Here is an 18,253-nt window from a genome sequence, read left to right on the forward strand (position 1 = left end):
GAATGGAAAATGCTTTGTGCCGGGATCCTTGTGGCGGCACTGCCCATTTGTTTATATTTGGATTAAAGATTAGACTTTCAAAATGCTTAAGATAGATGCTCTGTCAATTTCATTTTAAAGGAACTCAAACTAAATGGTTCAGCAATTCTGCATTCACAGACAGTACTCTAATAATGTGGCGTAATCAGATTACTTTGATCCATTTTCATGCTGGTAGGTGGTCACTTTCTCTTTTTTTTTTATCTCTCTCTCTCTCTCTCTCCAACAATGCCTTCATACTCTCTTCATTTTTGTCAGACCCCACACCTTTCTTTTTCTTTTCCATTCTTTTGCTCACTCTTTCTTCCTCTGTCTTTCTTCCTTCCTCCCGTCTCTCTGCTGCACTCGGTGCCATGCAGTAAGGGGGCGGTCTCATTAATCCCACTCTCATGGCAAACTAGTCCCCAGGGGGAGAGAGAGCACACTTTTTAAAAAAGTGCCCTGCCACACTCGGGCTCATCATTTGCATTTAGGTTAAAACCGTCCGGGACTCTTAAATCTTATCTATGGGCAGAGGGAACTCCCTCTTCACTGCGGCATGAGGGCATCAGTTATTGTCAGGCCAAACCTTGTTAGGCTCTCCCAATTACAAACATACACACACACACACACACACACACTGCTGTGTCACAGTAAAAGCATTAAGGGGTTTGGTTTGTAAACAGCTTATAATCCGTATAAGGGTTATGGCCGATATCCAGCTTGCAAGTGTTACCTTTGCCAGTAATCAGTATAATGGGCTGTCTGACAAAGAGGGCGGTGTAGACTCACACAGCGGGAAGTGAAGTGCAAGTACGGACTGCTTTGCAATCTTATGTATGTACAATGTGTGCACAAAATATTAATGAGGCCTGCTCTTACCATCAATAGTTTAAGTGAGGTAAGTGCTTGCATAGACATTTACATATAAAACATTAGCTAGTTATTTTAAGAAAGTCTCCGTGATAAAACAAAGCTCTTCATCGGTAGAACAAGTCTAATAGTCTGCAGCTACAGTATCTGGTCACAGCAGCCTTCAACAAGATACTAATGACAGTACTAATAATTTTAGCATACTAGCATGCTAATGTGTGTTACTTAGTAATAATTACTTCTGGACATTATAGCACCATCTGAGGCTTATCAGAACAGCATTCGTTTTGCAGGGACTCATTTATAAATCAAAGTACTGAGATTCAAGATTCAAGATTCAAGACCTTTATGCAGAGACAGATTTTGATTGAATGATAAAGCTCCATTAAAGGTCAACTGATCATAAGCAAAGTATATCATGATGATAATGTTTGATACAGACATTAAGACATTGTCTCGTCGAGACATTTCACTCTGAGCCAAAACTGCCAACTTCATGGTGGAGCAAGGTGAAAATACAAGGGATCAGAGGAAGTCAATAGGATTCATCCTCTGGGGTCCTAGAATATACAGTGTGATATACAGTGTGTACCAAGTCTTGCATACAATAGTTGTGGAGACAATTAGCTAAAAATTGCCAACCTCAGGTGGTGTTGCAGCAAAAGTGATTAAAAGGAGTCATTCCTCTGTGAACCCTGATGGTCAAAGTCAGGATTACGGTAATAATGTCACAAACTGTATGGCAATCCACCCAATAACTGTGAAGATGTTTTAGTGTGGACCAAAAGCTGCTTACTGACCCACCGATCCTGTCATCCAACCACATTGCTACCGTAGCTAAAACTCAGATTAGAATACAACACACTTGGTTTCTCCTTTATTTGGCAAACATTAGAAGACTGATGCCCTTGTATCTATTGTATAATGTGTTTGAATTATGTAAGTGAATGTGTTATGTGAAATCGTAAAGCTCAGCATACAATGTTACGATTGATGTTTTAATTTTGACGTGTAAGTTGATGTCTTACCTATAATGAATAATAAAACAAGGACAAATAAAAGGCCCACTCCAGTTATCTATGTAATATTGCCACAGGTGAGGACTTAGATTAAAAACTGGTCAAAAAGCATCAACAACACGCTTCCTGTTTGCTGTTTGTAACACCACCTTACTGTTATAAATGTGAATTCTAAAAGCCAAATTGAGACAAAACAGAAAGGCTAGAATTTGATGCTGAATCCTTTCAGACCCACATTGTGCAGGTGCAAAGGTGGTCTAACTCCGTTCATGTTCCTGAAGTTCTGCACACTTTGTAAAAGCCCAGGATCAGCAGGAAAATCTTGCTTGCAACTACATCTTCAGCAGTAATCAGTGTAATAGTCTTGTGTAGTATAGAGTGAGCCTGTGTTTATATATAGATCTCTACACAAGGCTCTTTCAGTGAGAAGTAGGTTTTGTGGTGTGAGAGCTGGATGGCTTGAGCATTTCATACTTTACCTTTACGCTGCTTTGTTGCTTTCCCCTGGCATCCCAGTCCTTGTTGTTCCCGTCCTGATTCTCATCTCCCATGCTAACTCAAGTGCCTTAACTTACTGCTTGAGTCACAGTTCTGGGCTTTTTCTTTTGATCAGGCCTAATCCTCATTATTATTTACAGACCGCGATCTCTCCCTGCAACCATTGCTGCACTGCTGCACGAATAAAACAGTATGAAACAGAGTATGGACTTTGATCAATTATGGACTATTCACTAATGGACTGTGTCCCTTCAGTGCACCCCTACCATCCCTTTCTGCTTTGCATTGTGCTTGCAGTGTGCTTCTCTGTGAAGTTCATTGTGACATCTGTGTGTAAAATGAGCTTTAAATTATTTGACAGCTTGTATACCAGTAGAGCCTGCACAATATAGTTGGATAACAGATTTGTGTACAGCACTAGGTCACGATAGCAATTAGTGTAATAGTCTTTTTAATGGCAGAATGTCCAAAGTAATCCATGAATAGTGTCAGGATGTGCAGTGTGTACTAACTGGGAAATGGTAGCACTTAACAGGACCTGATCTACAAATTGCTAATTAGGAAAGGGATTGAGAGCCTGGGCTGTTAACTAGGGGATCTATATACTGGTACTAAAAGAATACAAAACACTGAATATCCATTACAATACACAGGTAACAAAATGTTGCACATACAATAGAGTAACACTTTACATATTCTTTATTTCATCTCTTTCCTGTTTAACAAAATAAAAATGTTCTCAACCTATAAAAGAACACCTAATCCGTCATGTCGTCCAAACAACTCAAAATGACAAAGTGCAGTTTTCACTGAGAAATTTCCCTTGCTTCCATATCTGCTGAGGAAAACGCAAAGTTATCGACTGTCCACACTGTATGAAGACATTATTATTGTGTTAAATCATAAGTAATCACAAATAAGTGTTTCAGTGTGCATCTTGTTATTGTCTTAAGGGAAGTGATGATGAAATGTGAATGCAAATCACAATTTAAAATCAAACCTTAATTTTCCCAATGTTAAAATTGACCTAATTTACATATCATGTAAACGTGCCACATTTTGATGACCAATGGAGATGCCACATAGGGTGACAGCAGCTGGATGACGGGATATGTGTAAGTGTTTTCCCTAAGCAGGATGCAAAGATTTCGTAATTTGCAGATGTCTAGGTTGAAACTAGTTAAATTTGGCTGAAAATGTATTCCTGGTTTTATTTTCTTTTTGTTTGCTACTACATACAGATTAGACACCTCCTACACATTGAAATATACTGAAAGTTTTGAAAACTGTTATCTGTCATCTATAAAATAAGAGATCACAAGTAGCCCAGTTTTAATCCAGATGTCTAGATCTTTTTTCTGCACACACCCAAGCCATTGCGTCCTGGGTATTAATAGAACTCCAGTGAAATGACAAAATCTGGCCAAGAACATAATATTCAGTTCCAGCAGCTGTTTATTTGTAGAGTAGGAGATGGGAGTCAGTCTGGAGTCCCAGTTGTTCTTTCTCTGATCTCTTGTTACGATTTATGTCTTCCAGGCAGTGCCCCTTACTTCTTATGATCATGAGCCTAACGCATCTTTGCTACTCCTCACACTTACATAACACAGTCACCTATAATGCTCTGTCATGCATTTATTATGTTTTCCATTTCTGCACTGCGTGTGTTTTGTAAGTAATTCTTCAAACAGCGAGCAGTGGAATGTACAATCTGAGGGGCTGAGGTGTGACACAAAGCGCAGTGTTTCGTACGCTCCACTGCTTCCATAAAATCATTGTCTCATCTTTATCTTTGGAGTTTAATCATTAATCGCAATTTTTGTTCTCCCAAACATGGAAGTAAACTCAGGTATTGGCATGGGCTACCTATAATTACACATGAAAGCCACCATTTTTTGAAAAAGAATTGCAAAAGAAAGCTACTGATGTCCTTTTTTATCTTTTTACCTAAATAGTCATTGGACTGCAACATTTGAATGATTCTTTAAAGTAATAGAAATTGTCATAACTTTTAGCAAATTATCAGCACGTCCCTGTTAACATAATTAGTAGGTATAAGATTTACCATGTTTACCACCTTAGCATGCTAGCATTTGTGAATCAGCATCAACACAAAGTACAGCTAACCATCTAGTAAGACCTGATGGTAATGCTAGATAAGAAGTCACGTGATCATCAACCTTATGTCAATCCGTCCAATAGTTTGAGATATTTCAATGAAAACCAAAAATGACAGCATCATGGTGGGCCTAGAGGAAATGTCGAAGATCACCCAAATCAGAAGAATTCGACCTCAGGGGACCAAGCATGTCTGTTCACACCATCTAATTGTTGTGGAGATACTTCATTCTGGACCTAAGAAGCGGACTAACATCTAACCTGGCTTGAAATAGCTCCTGTCCTGGTTGATGGTTACAATAAAAGTCCCCTTTTGTATGCCTTTTGTTTTTTTGGCAGAGATCTCTGGGAATTCAGAGGACATCCCCCTGGTTCGCTGGAGGCAGCAGTGGCTCGAGAATGGCACTCTGCTCTTCCACATCCACCATCAGGACGGCAGCATGAACCTCCCAGAACCGACCGAAGACCCGGCCAATGATTCTGCGAAGGAGGAGCTCCGGATCCTGCACATCTCTGTCATGGTAAAGCTCTGTTCTGGGGCAGCTATTGTTCACAAAGCAGCTACTGTTTTAATCTAAACAAATATATATATATATATATATATAATAAATAAAAACTTTTAATTGGCGAAAATCTTTCATTTACTGAATTGAAATGATAACAACAACAAATTGTTTTTCTTTCTTACTGTTTTATTCAATTAGATATGGATTAGAATACAAGTTCTTTTAGTGTGGTTCAGTTATTTTCCCTGAAGCTGAAGCAGCCTCTGAGATATCATCTCTGAGATAAGATAACGTCCCTCCCTCTTGTTTTTGTTTCCTTGTTTATTCCAAAGAAACAGCTGACTGCACTTTTTTTCACAGTAAAGGTTTTAGCGAGCAGATAAATCCTGTAGATGTCTGTCATGGTACAGTGGCTGTTTTAGAGACAAAAATGTTTCATTTCACAAAACACCTCAGTGTCTCAACAGTTCACTCTCTTGAATAATAACTGTTCTATTTTCCAAATGTACACGATATCTCAGTTAAAGCTTTTAAAAACAGCTCTGCCCCTCCCAGGTTTGTCTACACTGGACTTATCAGCTGTCTTACCTGCTGCTCTGCAGCACTGCACACACATGTTCAGCACGGAGTATGGGTGTGGAGCAACTGCGAGACATGGAGGGAGTTGGGGTGGACTCCTTTGTTGAAGTACTGGGTTTCCTAGTGATTAAAACATAAACAAATGTCTACTTTTAATGTTGTTATGTCAGAGATTCCAGACTATAGGCAGCAGAAAAGTCTGTTTTTCTGTGTGGATCATGCATTTATAAAGTTCCACATTTCAGTTGCAGAATGTAGATTTTTGCATGCCTGCACTGTATCAAACCTTATCTGCTATGTTGGCAGGGTAGGAAATGAATCCTTAGATCTCACAGCTTCCTCCTCTTGCCTGAGGAAATGTATATTTATTAGATCTTAGATATGCCACACCTACTCCCAGTGCCCTTTTCCAGCCCAAAGACATTACAATCGTGCTTTGATGGATGATATGTATTTTCAGACATTGAAAGCATATTATAGCTGCATACACAAATGATTAGTCAGCTTGAGAAGACTTTTGCCAGCAGCTACATCTGCTGAATGGAGGCAGGGAGCCGCGCTTGGATACCCGCTGAATGTCACCGATCTTGAGACACTGAAACAAATAACTGACCTTGGCTATCCTCTGCATGTTTTGCAAGTATTAGCAAACATCAAGCATCTACTGGGCGCACAGGCTTGAGTGGTGACAACATTTTTATGGGGAAATGAGATAGCCAGTGCAGAGGTTCTGCTTCTTACCTCTTTGATTTTCCCCTAATCTCACATTTTTACTCCCCGCTCTATCTGCATTTCGCATCCCATCAACCTCAGGTCTGTGTCTTTGTGCTCCCTGCTCTGCTAATTCCTCATCCTGAAAGAGCAGCAGCGGTAGCACTGCCACAAGGGTGTTTTCATGAAGGTGTGGGTAGAGAAGGATTAGCATGCAGATATGAGCAGACCGTGACAACAGATGGAAGCGGTGTTGCCGCTGTGCTGCCCAGGCCCCGCTGCAGCTTGCCACCCGGCTGGAGTCCCCGACCTATAAATCCAAAGCCGTGTCACTTGTTCAGCTCCTTGTGGATACAAAAAGGGTCCTGTGAAGACTACTTTACAGGCTTTTTAGACTAAGCATACACCTGTCACTGGACCTCTTTCCATTGTATGTCTTAGGAGACTGCAGGACAGCAGCAGTCACCACAGGTAGTCGTCTGGGAGACGTGGAAAAAAGGCAGTGGGATACAGCTGCGAATGTCTTAATTGCTTTGGGTCTCAGCAACAAGCAGGAGGGAGGAAAAATGTTTAAACAAAGGATGATTCTAGTTCAGTTAATTTGGGTTTATCACTAAATTTGACGTTGTATTCTTCAAAGTATTTTCTGAGATGTGGCCACATTGCTCAAACAAAAACAGTGGAATACTTTTAAAAAATACTGTAAAAATTAAGCCGTAGGTTGTTTGAAATTCAGATGATTTTGATGTATCTGCCCTTAGGGGTGTTGTTCGATTTTCAAAACCACACCAGAAAATATAAGCAGGGCTACACAATTTTTTTTCATCATCGATTAATGTGCCAATTCTTAGCTCAGGGCCTATGCTGGTGCCTTCACATGTCTTCATTTGTCCGACCATCAGTCCAAAACCCAAACACATTCGGTTTGCAAACAGTAAGCAATGATCAAAACAGTTGCCACATTCAACAGCATGCCATAAGTCACTAGTGTTTTTAGTGTTCAAATGAAATCCAGCCTTTCACTTGACATTTATCTCAAGGCTTGTGTTTGACAGCACTGTTGCCATTTTCATCAAACACATGAAGTGGACTTGAACTGGTCCCAGGTCTGCACATCCCGGCCAGGTCAGCTCAGCCAGGAAGCAGAACGTCTAATCTGCCACAGTTCAGTGCCTGGCCACTGTGCCCACCACGAAACCGTTAATGCCTAATGGATGAGTTGGGACTCCAGCATTTTTAGGCTTGTAGACAAGCCAGACTTATTATGGGCCTCATCCTAGAGGGGAATCAGGTTCAATGAACTGCAACAAAGTTGGGGTCTGAGGCCAGAAAAGTGATTTTTAAATATCATCCAGCCCGACTATAGTCTTAGCTGAAAATAGATTTTTTACAGTCACTTTCAGTCAGGGTTCAAAACTTCTCCCCACCTAGCAAGTGTCCTCCATTGGCTGCACCTTGTCATCTATAATAGATGACTAACCTTGTGTATGTGTGTACCAACACCAGGTGAGGCACTGATAGTGCAAACACATGTCCCTAACTTCAACTTGAACCCTACAGGCAGCTACAGCTACAAAGTAAATCCCAACACTCTGGCCAAATAAAGACAAATCAAAACACTATATATCTGAAACAGCATCCAATATTCAATGCAGCATGATTAATGTATCTGTTGAGACTCCTAAGCTCCAGTGTATCATTGCTACATACAATTCTCCCATTTTAATTTCCACATTTTAATCAGCTGCTATTTTGCCATGGGGTCTCAATGGATCAATCCTATCCGCACATATCCAAACCAAACCAAGTCAATTACATTATATGAAAGACTAATATAGTTTTTGAAGCTCAGGGGTTAGATTCGATGCTTTTTCCCTCTGTGGATCTCTTTTAGCTCTATTGTTTTTTCCTCAGAGGCCATAACGCAACTCTTTCAATTTCTGCAATCATTATAGTGAAACTCGGTACAAGAAGCATACATCCAATGATAAAAAGTTAACAGATGGAGAGATAAAATAAAATTATGCTATTTTGTTTTAAACATGGAGGCACAACTCTGTGTAGTCATCATGAATACTGCAGTTGTGGCCCACATAACTACTGACATTGTCCATTTTGCTGGATGGAGAACAGTTTGGGCAATATGGGCAGATTTGGTTTACTTCAGCTGTGTCGAAGCCCTTGAGGTACAAGTTTGTTGTGGATCAGTAGTGTGAAAAAAGCTCCTCACTGTGCCCACTCAACCCAAAAGGTGAAGAGCAGTAGAGTCTGTCAGAGCCGTATGGTGTCTGATGCTAACGGCAGCAAATACTGCCAAACTGCACCTTTGTTTTAGTCTGCTTTGTGCTTCCTGACACAGCAACTTCAATAACGGCGTTTTGTGGGTTTAAACATAAACGTAACACTAAATCCACTTTCATGAGTGAGTAAATTATATGTACAGTCGCTTTATTGCCCTATCTATTGATCCTGGTCCCATTTTGTAGTCTGGACAAAACCAAGTAATCCCCCCCCCCCCCCATCTCAATGGCACCCTGACATATACATACATCATTCAGCTGTGAGCAGTGTGGAGAATATGGAGTATGAAAGATTGTGAGCTTGCTCCAAAGATTAATAGTAGTACAAATAGTAGTAGTAAATACTGCACTCTTGATGTGTTTTTTGTGTATAGTGGAACATTCTGCTATCTCTGCCGCATCCTGTCAGACGCTATAAAATAAAATATCTAAAAGTGGCTGAAACGTGTAATTTTAGACAGGTGGAGAGACTGGGGAACACTGGAACAACAATCTGACAGAGCTGTGAGTGTCAAGGTTCAAATACATTTTTTGAATTTGTGAAGGGGGGCGGATGTTCAAGCTAAAACCAGGTGTAAAGATTTGTATATTAGTGCCGTTTTTGTTTTGAGACAATAGTATGTGCAACGCTCTCTCCTAAAACTATGTTACTAAATACATTTGCAAATTTGCCATAGTATACACATTTGTAAAGAAAGGTAATGATGACCCCATTAGACTGTTCTGTGTGAAAATAATGAGGAAACATGTCCAATGAACTTATGTGCAAACACAGTCAATCAATCAATTGGGTATTTATTCATTTCTAGAAATTTGAGAATTAGCAATTGTTTCTTATACTTTTGAATACGTTTAGGCCAACTTAAAACAAAAAATTAAAGCTTCAGGAATTTATTGTGGTGAGGAGGATGTTTGGAATAGCATGTTTAAAGACATTATAGAAAGTAATTGGTTAGCTGAATAACTAAAGTATATTAAAAAAGATATATTTTTGTTTTCCAAGAAAGAGACTATATTTTGGAAAACTGCCAACTAAATTTTACACATTTTCTATTGTGGAAATATGAAATGTGGATTTAATTAAAAACCTCCTTGTTTACCTTGCAGTACCACAGAGAAGGAGGGTGTTACTCCTCCAGCACCAGTGCTTCTAAAGCTTTGATGAAAGATGGAGGAAGAAATGAAAGTGAGATATAGGGGATAAAAACACCGCCAACACGACAGGGACCAACAGAGTTTATGTTATGACATGCTTCCTCTGGGCCTTGCAAATCTGCAAGAGTATGTTGATTTGAAAAACAATACATCGTAGCTTTTTTAATTTATAAAAGGAAAGCTCCCAGATTCATTTGCATTTACTGTCTCAGAGCTCAGAGCTTCTCCGTTTACAGATCAACGCTGAGGAAACTCTTTTAGAGGAATATTTGTGTCACAAAGATGGAATATTTTAAAGTGATCACTGTGATCTTTTGATCTCTTACAGGTGTACGTGAGTACTGCAATTATGTAGGGCTGCAGCAGAATTTAAAAGTCCAAAAACTGCTGCCGCACAAAAATTGACTAGCTGCCATTTTTAAAATTTTCTTTAACCATCCACTTGTATTTTCTGTAAATGTTATCTTCCTAGATGATACTATTTCAAAACCCCCTGGCAAAAAGAATCTAATGGATAAAAAAGAATTCCAATTATTTTGTTAAATGTATGGATTCATTTTGCTAAAAATAATCATTTAGTTGAATTAAAAAAAAGTCATCAAGATCTTTTGACATGTTAACACAATATGTAGAATTTTCTGTCTTTCTGATTTCTTCATTTTTTAATGTGTTCCTGCACAGCTTGGCAGTTTAGTTCCTGAAAGACTACAGACTTTCATAATTGTCTAGTGATTTTGAAAAAAACATGTGTCACAGGGACTGACACACACACACACACACCAATATCTTGCATCAGTTTATGAGAGTAGATGGTCATTGTGACACAACTCAGCTTGTGGAATATTGACATTCATGTGGTGACCCTCCTAAAACCTGTGTTGATAGCATTGATCGCATAAACCTTAAATCAATGCCGCCCTGACCACTTGTAAAGCAGTAGCCTCGGCTGAATCCCAGCCTCCAGAGCTGCTCTCTGAGCATCACAGCTTGCCATGTTTTTGAAAAGCCTGCCGAGCGAGACAAACCAATCCATAGTTTCCCTGTGGGCTGTGAGGAAGGCACAGAGCCCAAGTGCCCCGCCTGTTTGTAGTGCTGCTGAATCTCTGATGCAGACAACAGAGCATCACGGGTTGGTTTTTCAACAAAAACTAAACAACAAAATCAAATTCCCTATTCATTTTGGAAAAAAGACAAACTTTTTTTTTTTTCTTGTAAAGCTGTACTAATCAATATTTTTTTATAATAACAATGAAATGATTATGTTGTGTGAAAGATGCTCATAGCTAGAAAGATTTTGTTTTGATCAAAGTTGCTTTAGCAGCTTCGAGGATCCGTTAAATTTTATCACGAAGATCAAGATTTTCTGTTTTCTCCAGTTGATTTGTATATACCGATTCTTCATCCCACCTAAAAGCTCTGATTGGAGGACTGCTTCCTCAGCTGGCTGAAACAGAATTCAGTGGGCATAACACCAGACCTTTGAACATTGCTAAAATACCCTGAAGCCAGCCTAGCTAGTAGTAACAAACCCCGCAGAGAATTATCACTAAACTCTGCAGTTCCCCTCAGCTATACTGAAGATAAAACCTCTTGTAGTTTGTTGTTTCGGCCCACAAGTTTCATCCTAATCTCCCTTGTTTCCGTAAGCAACAACCGGCTCTTCCCAGCAGAAAAAGCTCAGATAAACCAGCACTGTACTGTGCATCACCAAAGAGCAGACAGACTAGGTTAACAACTATTTGGTGAACAAAGTGGAGCATTTAGCAGCTAAAGAGGCACATATATCCCACAGGAGGTGGTGGAGAACAAAACAGAGCTAAAAGAGAGTGAATTTTGTATTTTCTTAGGTGGTCAATAATTGCTCCATGTCTCTGTGCTAATGTTGCAGTAAGCCACTAACATGTTCTCCTTAACAACTTTAGAAGAAGACAATATGGCAGTGCTGTGCCTTCACATCGTTTGCACACCACAAGTTGCCAATTAATGCAGTTTTGGGTTTGCAGATTTAACTTCATTCAAATTATTTACTAATATTTCCTGTTTCCTTTCACCGGATGAAGAATTGAAACTTCCCTGTTTGCTGAGTAAACACAGCACTTCCATCTTCCATCTATGTTCACATGTACCTTATACAGTAATGGAGCTCAAATAAAACAAGCATAGTTTAATGAACGATAACAAAAGTTGTTTTAAGGTTCAGAGTCAGTGTCTGCAACCTGGAAGGTCCCAGGACCAAACTACCAAATCATGATATCTGTGATTTACAGTATCGTTTTTCTAATAATGTCTCTGCTCTTGTGTCTCTTGTGCCTCAAGCTTTGTCTCAGTGAGCACACAGAAAAAGGTCAATCATACTCGATATGGCATCAGCGTCAACAAGATGCACAGGCAGCTTTGGTTGTGAAGAACCCATGATTTTTTTCCATTTAAAGCTGCTGCTATAACTGCCTGGTAATATTTTACTCCCTCTCCGTACTCCACTATACTCAGTGGAATAAAGGGACTTCTTTCCACTGACACCTTTATTTAGTCCATAAATGTTAAACAGGTGAAATTAGACAAGCAGTGCATGCGAACATAACACTTACCAGACTTTAACACACAACATATCAAAGGTGTGACAGATTCTAAATTGCATTGCAAATTAAATTCAGGGGTTAATAGCATTTTGCTTATGTTGTATTAACATTTTCGATAGCATATTTAGCTATCCCAGGTCCTGTAAAGTGGTCCTGTAAAAGATAATGTGTTTTTTAGAATGGAGGTTTGAGTAATGAATAAGAAGGTAAAATATAATATAAAACAGAAGAGCTGATAGTCCAAATGTGTGTGAAAAGGTTCCTGTCAAATGAGTCCAAATTTATTGAAAACACGATTATCTCTTGCATTTGCATGGTATTCTGTCCCTTCGGACAAGACAAGGTTCTTATCTGAACCCAAGGACTGAATAATCATCACAATTCCCCAACACTAATAGTAATTGAATATCATAAGGTTTTATACAGAACACCTAAGCTATCATGTCCTGGCATTGTACCGTATATTTCTAGTTTTCTCAGTATTTGTTGAAACATGGTGAATTGCTACCTCTCAGCCACCAAATGAATTAGTCACACTCGGATGAGTGTAACAATCAGTTTAGGATTTGTGCAGATTAAACTTTGGGAATGATAGCCATTTGAACCAGGTAGACATTAGTGCCAAGCGAGATTTAGAATTTTAATATATACACATACTGTATATATGGAGATTCAACTAAATAGTAAATATGGAATATATCATGGTTTAAAATAGAGTTTAATTATAGGGAAAGCATAAATCAACATGACACAGAGAATCAGTACATTAAACTAACTAAACCAGACTTTCTTAATGCTGCTGTTGGTTGAAAACTGCATGTGAACATTCATATTAGTACTAATCTGGTCCAAACCTTCTTGCCATAGCTGATCAATACAGCTAAAATAATAAAAGACACTTTACAACTTATGGGATACCATGTGGAAAGCAATATATATATATATATATATATATATATATATATATATATATATATATATATATATATATATATATATATATATATATATATATATATATATATATATATATATGTATATGATTTTAAGACACCTTTATTAGTGAAATAAGATATGGGGATAGTAAATTAGATCATTTTGCTCTGTTGCATGTGGTTGTTGTTCAACCATGTGACTACAAACAAGTACATCAACTCCATCAAATAAGATGAACTAGTTTGAAGTAGAGCATTTAGAAACAAAAACCAATAAAAAAAACATTTTCCCCCACCATTCCATTTCCACCATTGTGGGGGTTTGTAATTTTCGGGGCCCCCTCAAAGTGACGGAGTAGCAAACCTACTGGCAGTGGTAGAGTTGTGCAGGTGTATGGTTTGACCATGACCTGGATGGAGGATGGGCCTGAGCTATTCACAGCAGGTAGGCAATGGCACAAACAGAGAATTAAATTCCCTTATACAATTATCTATTCACCTTTTTTTTCTCCATATATTTAACATATGTTAACATCATAACTTAATCTGGCAACTGGCACTTGCCAGATTCCAATTTTCCCTTTTACCCTCAATTATGTCTTTCCTTTGTAGAAGTAATCTGTAAAAGTAAGCATACAATGTGATCTATCAACTGATCACCCGCTGAGCTTAATCTGACAAATGATGCAAGTTGTCTTGCTGTCGATCACTGCTTACAAAAAATGTTATACTCAAAATCAGAACAAGGATAGACAAGCCCACAGCTATGTTAGCTGCTCTCTGAGGCTGCTCACAATTATAATACTAACATGCTAATGTTTATCAGACAATGGTTTGTTACCATGGTAATGTTTGCTAATTGGCACTGAACAACTGGTATTCAGTCACATACAGTATTGAACAAAGCTAGCAACACCATGCATCTCGCAGGTTTATCTCTGTAGGAATCTTTTCTGCAGTGTTGTCAGACACTTTGAAAAACAATTGGGGCCGGTCAGTGGCAAAAGCAAGCACTTTTAGTGGACTAATCAGGCGTAATTGCCCCGATGGATTACATCATAGTCATTATAGCTCATTCGTTGCCTGTTATTGGCTGCCAGCGGAGGCTATCTACTGGACAAATTCCAAACGTTTTTGCACTCACCAGTCATTCTGAACCCAAAAAATAAAAAAAAAAAATAAATAGGGCCAACATTTAGAAATACCAGACTTATCTTTTACCTGCCGAAGAGGAAGCTTGTGCCAGCTTTGAAATAAGTGGACTGAAGACAAAACATACAGTGCAATCAATTTTACTGGGCTGTCAGTAACATATATACAATGACAGATACTATAGTAAAATCTCATAACAAGTCTACATATAGTAGTTTTAAAGGCAGCATAACCCCTGATGATGCGCGACTCATAACTGATTTTTGTAATATCTTTCCAGCTCTGTAAAATGTCTGACTTGTTACTCCAAGGGAATAAATGTTTACGTGACAAATGTTGTTTACGGTTTTACATTAATGCATTTTCACCATCCAGACTCAAACATTATTATGGCTTCATACTATATTAGCTTTTACGAAATACACCAAATTGAATCAAATGATTAAAAACCATTTTTGTCATTAATACTCATTTCCAGTGGAGAAATCCTTGTGTGACATGTGTGAAATGGGGTTGTGACTTTCACTTTTGTTCAATGTCAAAATCAACACTGGCTCATAGAACTCATGGCTAATAATCCTCACAACTAAAGTTTCATTTCATTTCATTTGTAGGTATTAAATATTATATTTTTTACAGCATTAACCCGAGCTTCAGGAATTAGTGGAATAACAGATGCACGAGAGGATTCTGTATATGAAAACTGTCAATTTCCATTTTTAACACTGTAAGATATCCAATCCAAAAGTTTATTATATCCAGAGCAAGAAACTTCCTTTTTCTATCTTGTAGCTGTCAGATAGTCTAGATCTTTTTCTGACTTCCTGCGTATTAATGCCTCATCCAGAGACTAAGTGACAGATTGATAGCGCAGCTCTAATACCATGCCTCCTCTGTCAGACTGAGAAAGGCCATGTCTTCTCTCTTCTATTCAGAACTTACATGACAGGAGTGTAAGTCATAAGGAGCACTGGTGCCATTATAACATCATCCTCATCCGTTAGTAAGTGGATTATGGGGCTGGAGCGCTGGCATGCTTTGATGTGTGGTTTGGTTTTATTGGCTCTAAGAGGACACAGTCCACTTAGTCCTCACTTTGATTCCAAGTAATGCCTAACATTAAACAGTTTTTTTTTCCATATCGTCTATATTAGCCCCCTCCACGCATGGGCGCTAATGCAGGTTGATGGGTTTGAATTAGATTTGTCACTGAGATAGATGTGATTGAGAACCATTCATACTTGACATTTGACATTTTATTCCAGTTTACTCAGGGATGAATGAAGCAAAGGCAGTACTTAACATTACATCTGCTTAAATAGTTATATATTTTATATGATGATTATATGATTTTATGTTTGTTAGTAAGAACCAAATTCATTTCCAACAATAAAAGTATAATTATATATTAAAAAGTGCACCATGAACTGAGTAGAAAAATGTGTCAGCAAAAGCAAATGTGAGAGTAAAAGGGAAGTCATGCATGTTTTAGAGGGACCCCCCGCACAGCTCTGACCGACTGTTGATCCAGTGTCTCTCTGTGTTTCCCTTTGACTGTCTACAAACAAAAGATTGTTTGATATGTAACCTAGCCACTGCTCACTGCATGCTTTGAACATCTCTTTAAATAATTTCTCAGTATTCTAGTAGTTTTATAGGAGTTTTATAGGGGCTGCACATGCAGCCATGGTTCTGTGAGGCAGTGATGGCTGGATTTCTTGTGGTCGGGGCAGTCAGAAGGAATGAAATAGTCATCTGTTGGCCTTGATTTGGATGTCTTAATTTGAGGAAAGTTGCCAAGATCGGAGTGAATGTGACGTTGCATTATACTTAAAGGTTTCAAGGAGCAATTTACACTAAAAAATGGTCCCAGAATTGATCGTACTGCAAATTAATTTGACAGCATATTTTCAGTCACACTTTGCACACTTAACGCTGCATTAATAGTTTTTTTTGTCACTTGGTTGGAGAGCACATTTGATGTTTCATTAATGGTTTACTACATCACCTACCGTAGAAACCTGACATTTTCCGTGTGCCTCTTGGCACTCGGCGGGTAGCAGAAGCAGAGTCTGGTTATTAGAGCGTTCTCAGCTCAAAATGAGATTGCTAAGAATGGTTAGGCTGAACTAAAACAGTAAAGCTTCGGGCCATAGAACCAAAACACTGAGCTGAAGGACGCTAAAGCGCTCTGTACTGAGCAAGACAGTTTGGTGACAATTGCCTGTGCATTTGTAACTATGAGTAAACCCCTTTCACATTACATACAGTTATATGACTCATTGTTCTCACATACATACAATAACACCTCAACACACATGGATTTAAGGTCAGCCTCATATTGTTTTATAACATCTCAAAGGATAATTAGTTTTCACCACAGATGTAGGTAACATACTATTGTATTTAGTGTACAGTTGTTTTATTTGAGTTAGTGAATGGGGGAGTTCATCAGTGACTTTCAAAGTGCTGAAAATTTAATCATTACAAATTAAACTCCTCTGGTCTCGGCTTTGACCACTATGCATGCAGATTTACTGCATAAGTGGCCCATATCATGGTGTCATTTGTTAATGTCCTTGACTATGCAGATTAAGCAAACAACTTATGCAAATATGCCTCTACTTTTTCCAATTTAAATTAATATCTGCAGCTGAAACAGTCATTTTTATTCAGCCTCAGAATTCCTAATGTGTTTGAAAAGGGATTTTTTTTATGTAAATGACTGATTAAAATCTATTTTTCATTTCATCACTTATCTTTCCATAACTCGGCTTGTTTGACTGAACTGACGCAGTTCAATTTCAATTTTTTTTCAATAATTCTCACGTAAACCTTGTTATTCTACTGTTGTTTTTGCCAAACTGATGCTTAGAAACCAGTTGGTTCCTTTTTTTTTTAAATGAATTGTACCAGCTTATATCTCTCAAATGACAATGAAAAGGGAAAATAAGTGAAATCTTAAGTGTCAGAGGAAGTGCAGTGCAGGCAAGACAGAAACATGTGTTTGCACCTGGTTGGAGGGAGAACTAACCCACTTCCTTGAGCTTCCTAATTTTAAATGGGCATGTCATTTTCTGACTGAGAAAGATTCACTCTCTTTTTTTTTTATCAGACTCTACTGGCAAATTGCTGCTGTCTTTATGGTGTCACCTTGACATTTTTTTTTTGAGTCAGACATTTTTCTGACATTTTCCAAATTGCACAATGTGCCTGATTTTGATTTTAGTTCTCAGCTGGGTAGAGCAGATTAGGTGCTAAGATGTGGTAAATTGCACATACGGCAAACGTAACATTTTGGGTCCAAAATTACAATCATGTCTGTCATGTTATGTTATCCCATCTCTGCTGTCACTAACTCCTAATTATCTCTTTTAGTAACTTTAAAAATGCAACTAATGGCGTTAGATAAAAGAAGAATATAAAAGAAACATGCGCCTTTATTCATGAGGGAGATATGGTCTGATGTGGCTGTCTCTCACCTGTGTTTGCACAGAATGTGTGCTTTTGACTTGCCTTGACTTTGATCCATATCCTGCTTCTTGGCAAGCTTCTCTGACTCTTCTCTTGCCTTTACTGCTCTCTCTTTGACTCTCTCTCTCTCTCGCTGTCTCTCTTTCTCTCCACTTTCTGTCTGATTCTGTCTCTGTCCTGCCTGCTAACCTGTCTTCAGGGCAGGCTCAACGGCCTTCATCTGTCCATCTTGTGCCAGCACTCTATCCTCTGCGCCCAGAGGTGCTGCTACGGTGGATGCTGCATCCCTCAACCCCACAAACCGGCTCACAAGCCATTAAAATCAGAGGGAAAATG

The 18,253-nt window shown here is 38.7% G+C and overlaps 1 protein-coding gene across 1 annotated transcript in view; it reads left to right on the forward strand.

Annotated features, from left to right (window-relative positions):
- astn1 (astrotactin 1) overlaps positions 1–18,253 on the forward strand; it is a 332,257-nt gene that overhangs the window by 55,459 nt on the left and 258,545 nt on the right. The window contains exon 2 of the mRNA XM_070845081.1: positions 4,866–5,047. Coding sequence (XP_070701182.1) covers positions 4,866–5,047 — 182 coding nt within the window. The remainder of the gene's footprint in view (positions 1–4,865; positions 5,048–18,253) is intronic.

Source organism: Pempheris klunzingeri, chromosome 15 (assembly GCF_042242105.1).
Source record: "Pempheris klunzingeri isolate RE-2024b chromosome 15, fPemKlu1.hap1, whole genome shotgun sequence".
Taxonomy (NCBI): domain Eukaryota; kingdom Metazoa; phylum Chordata; class Actinopteri; order Acropomatiformes; family Pempheridae; genus Pempheris; species Pempheris klunzingeri.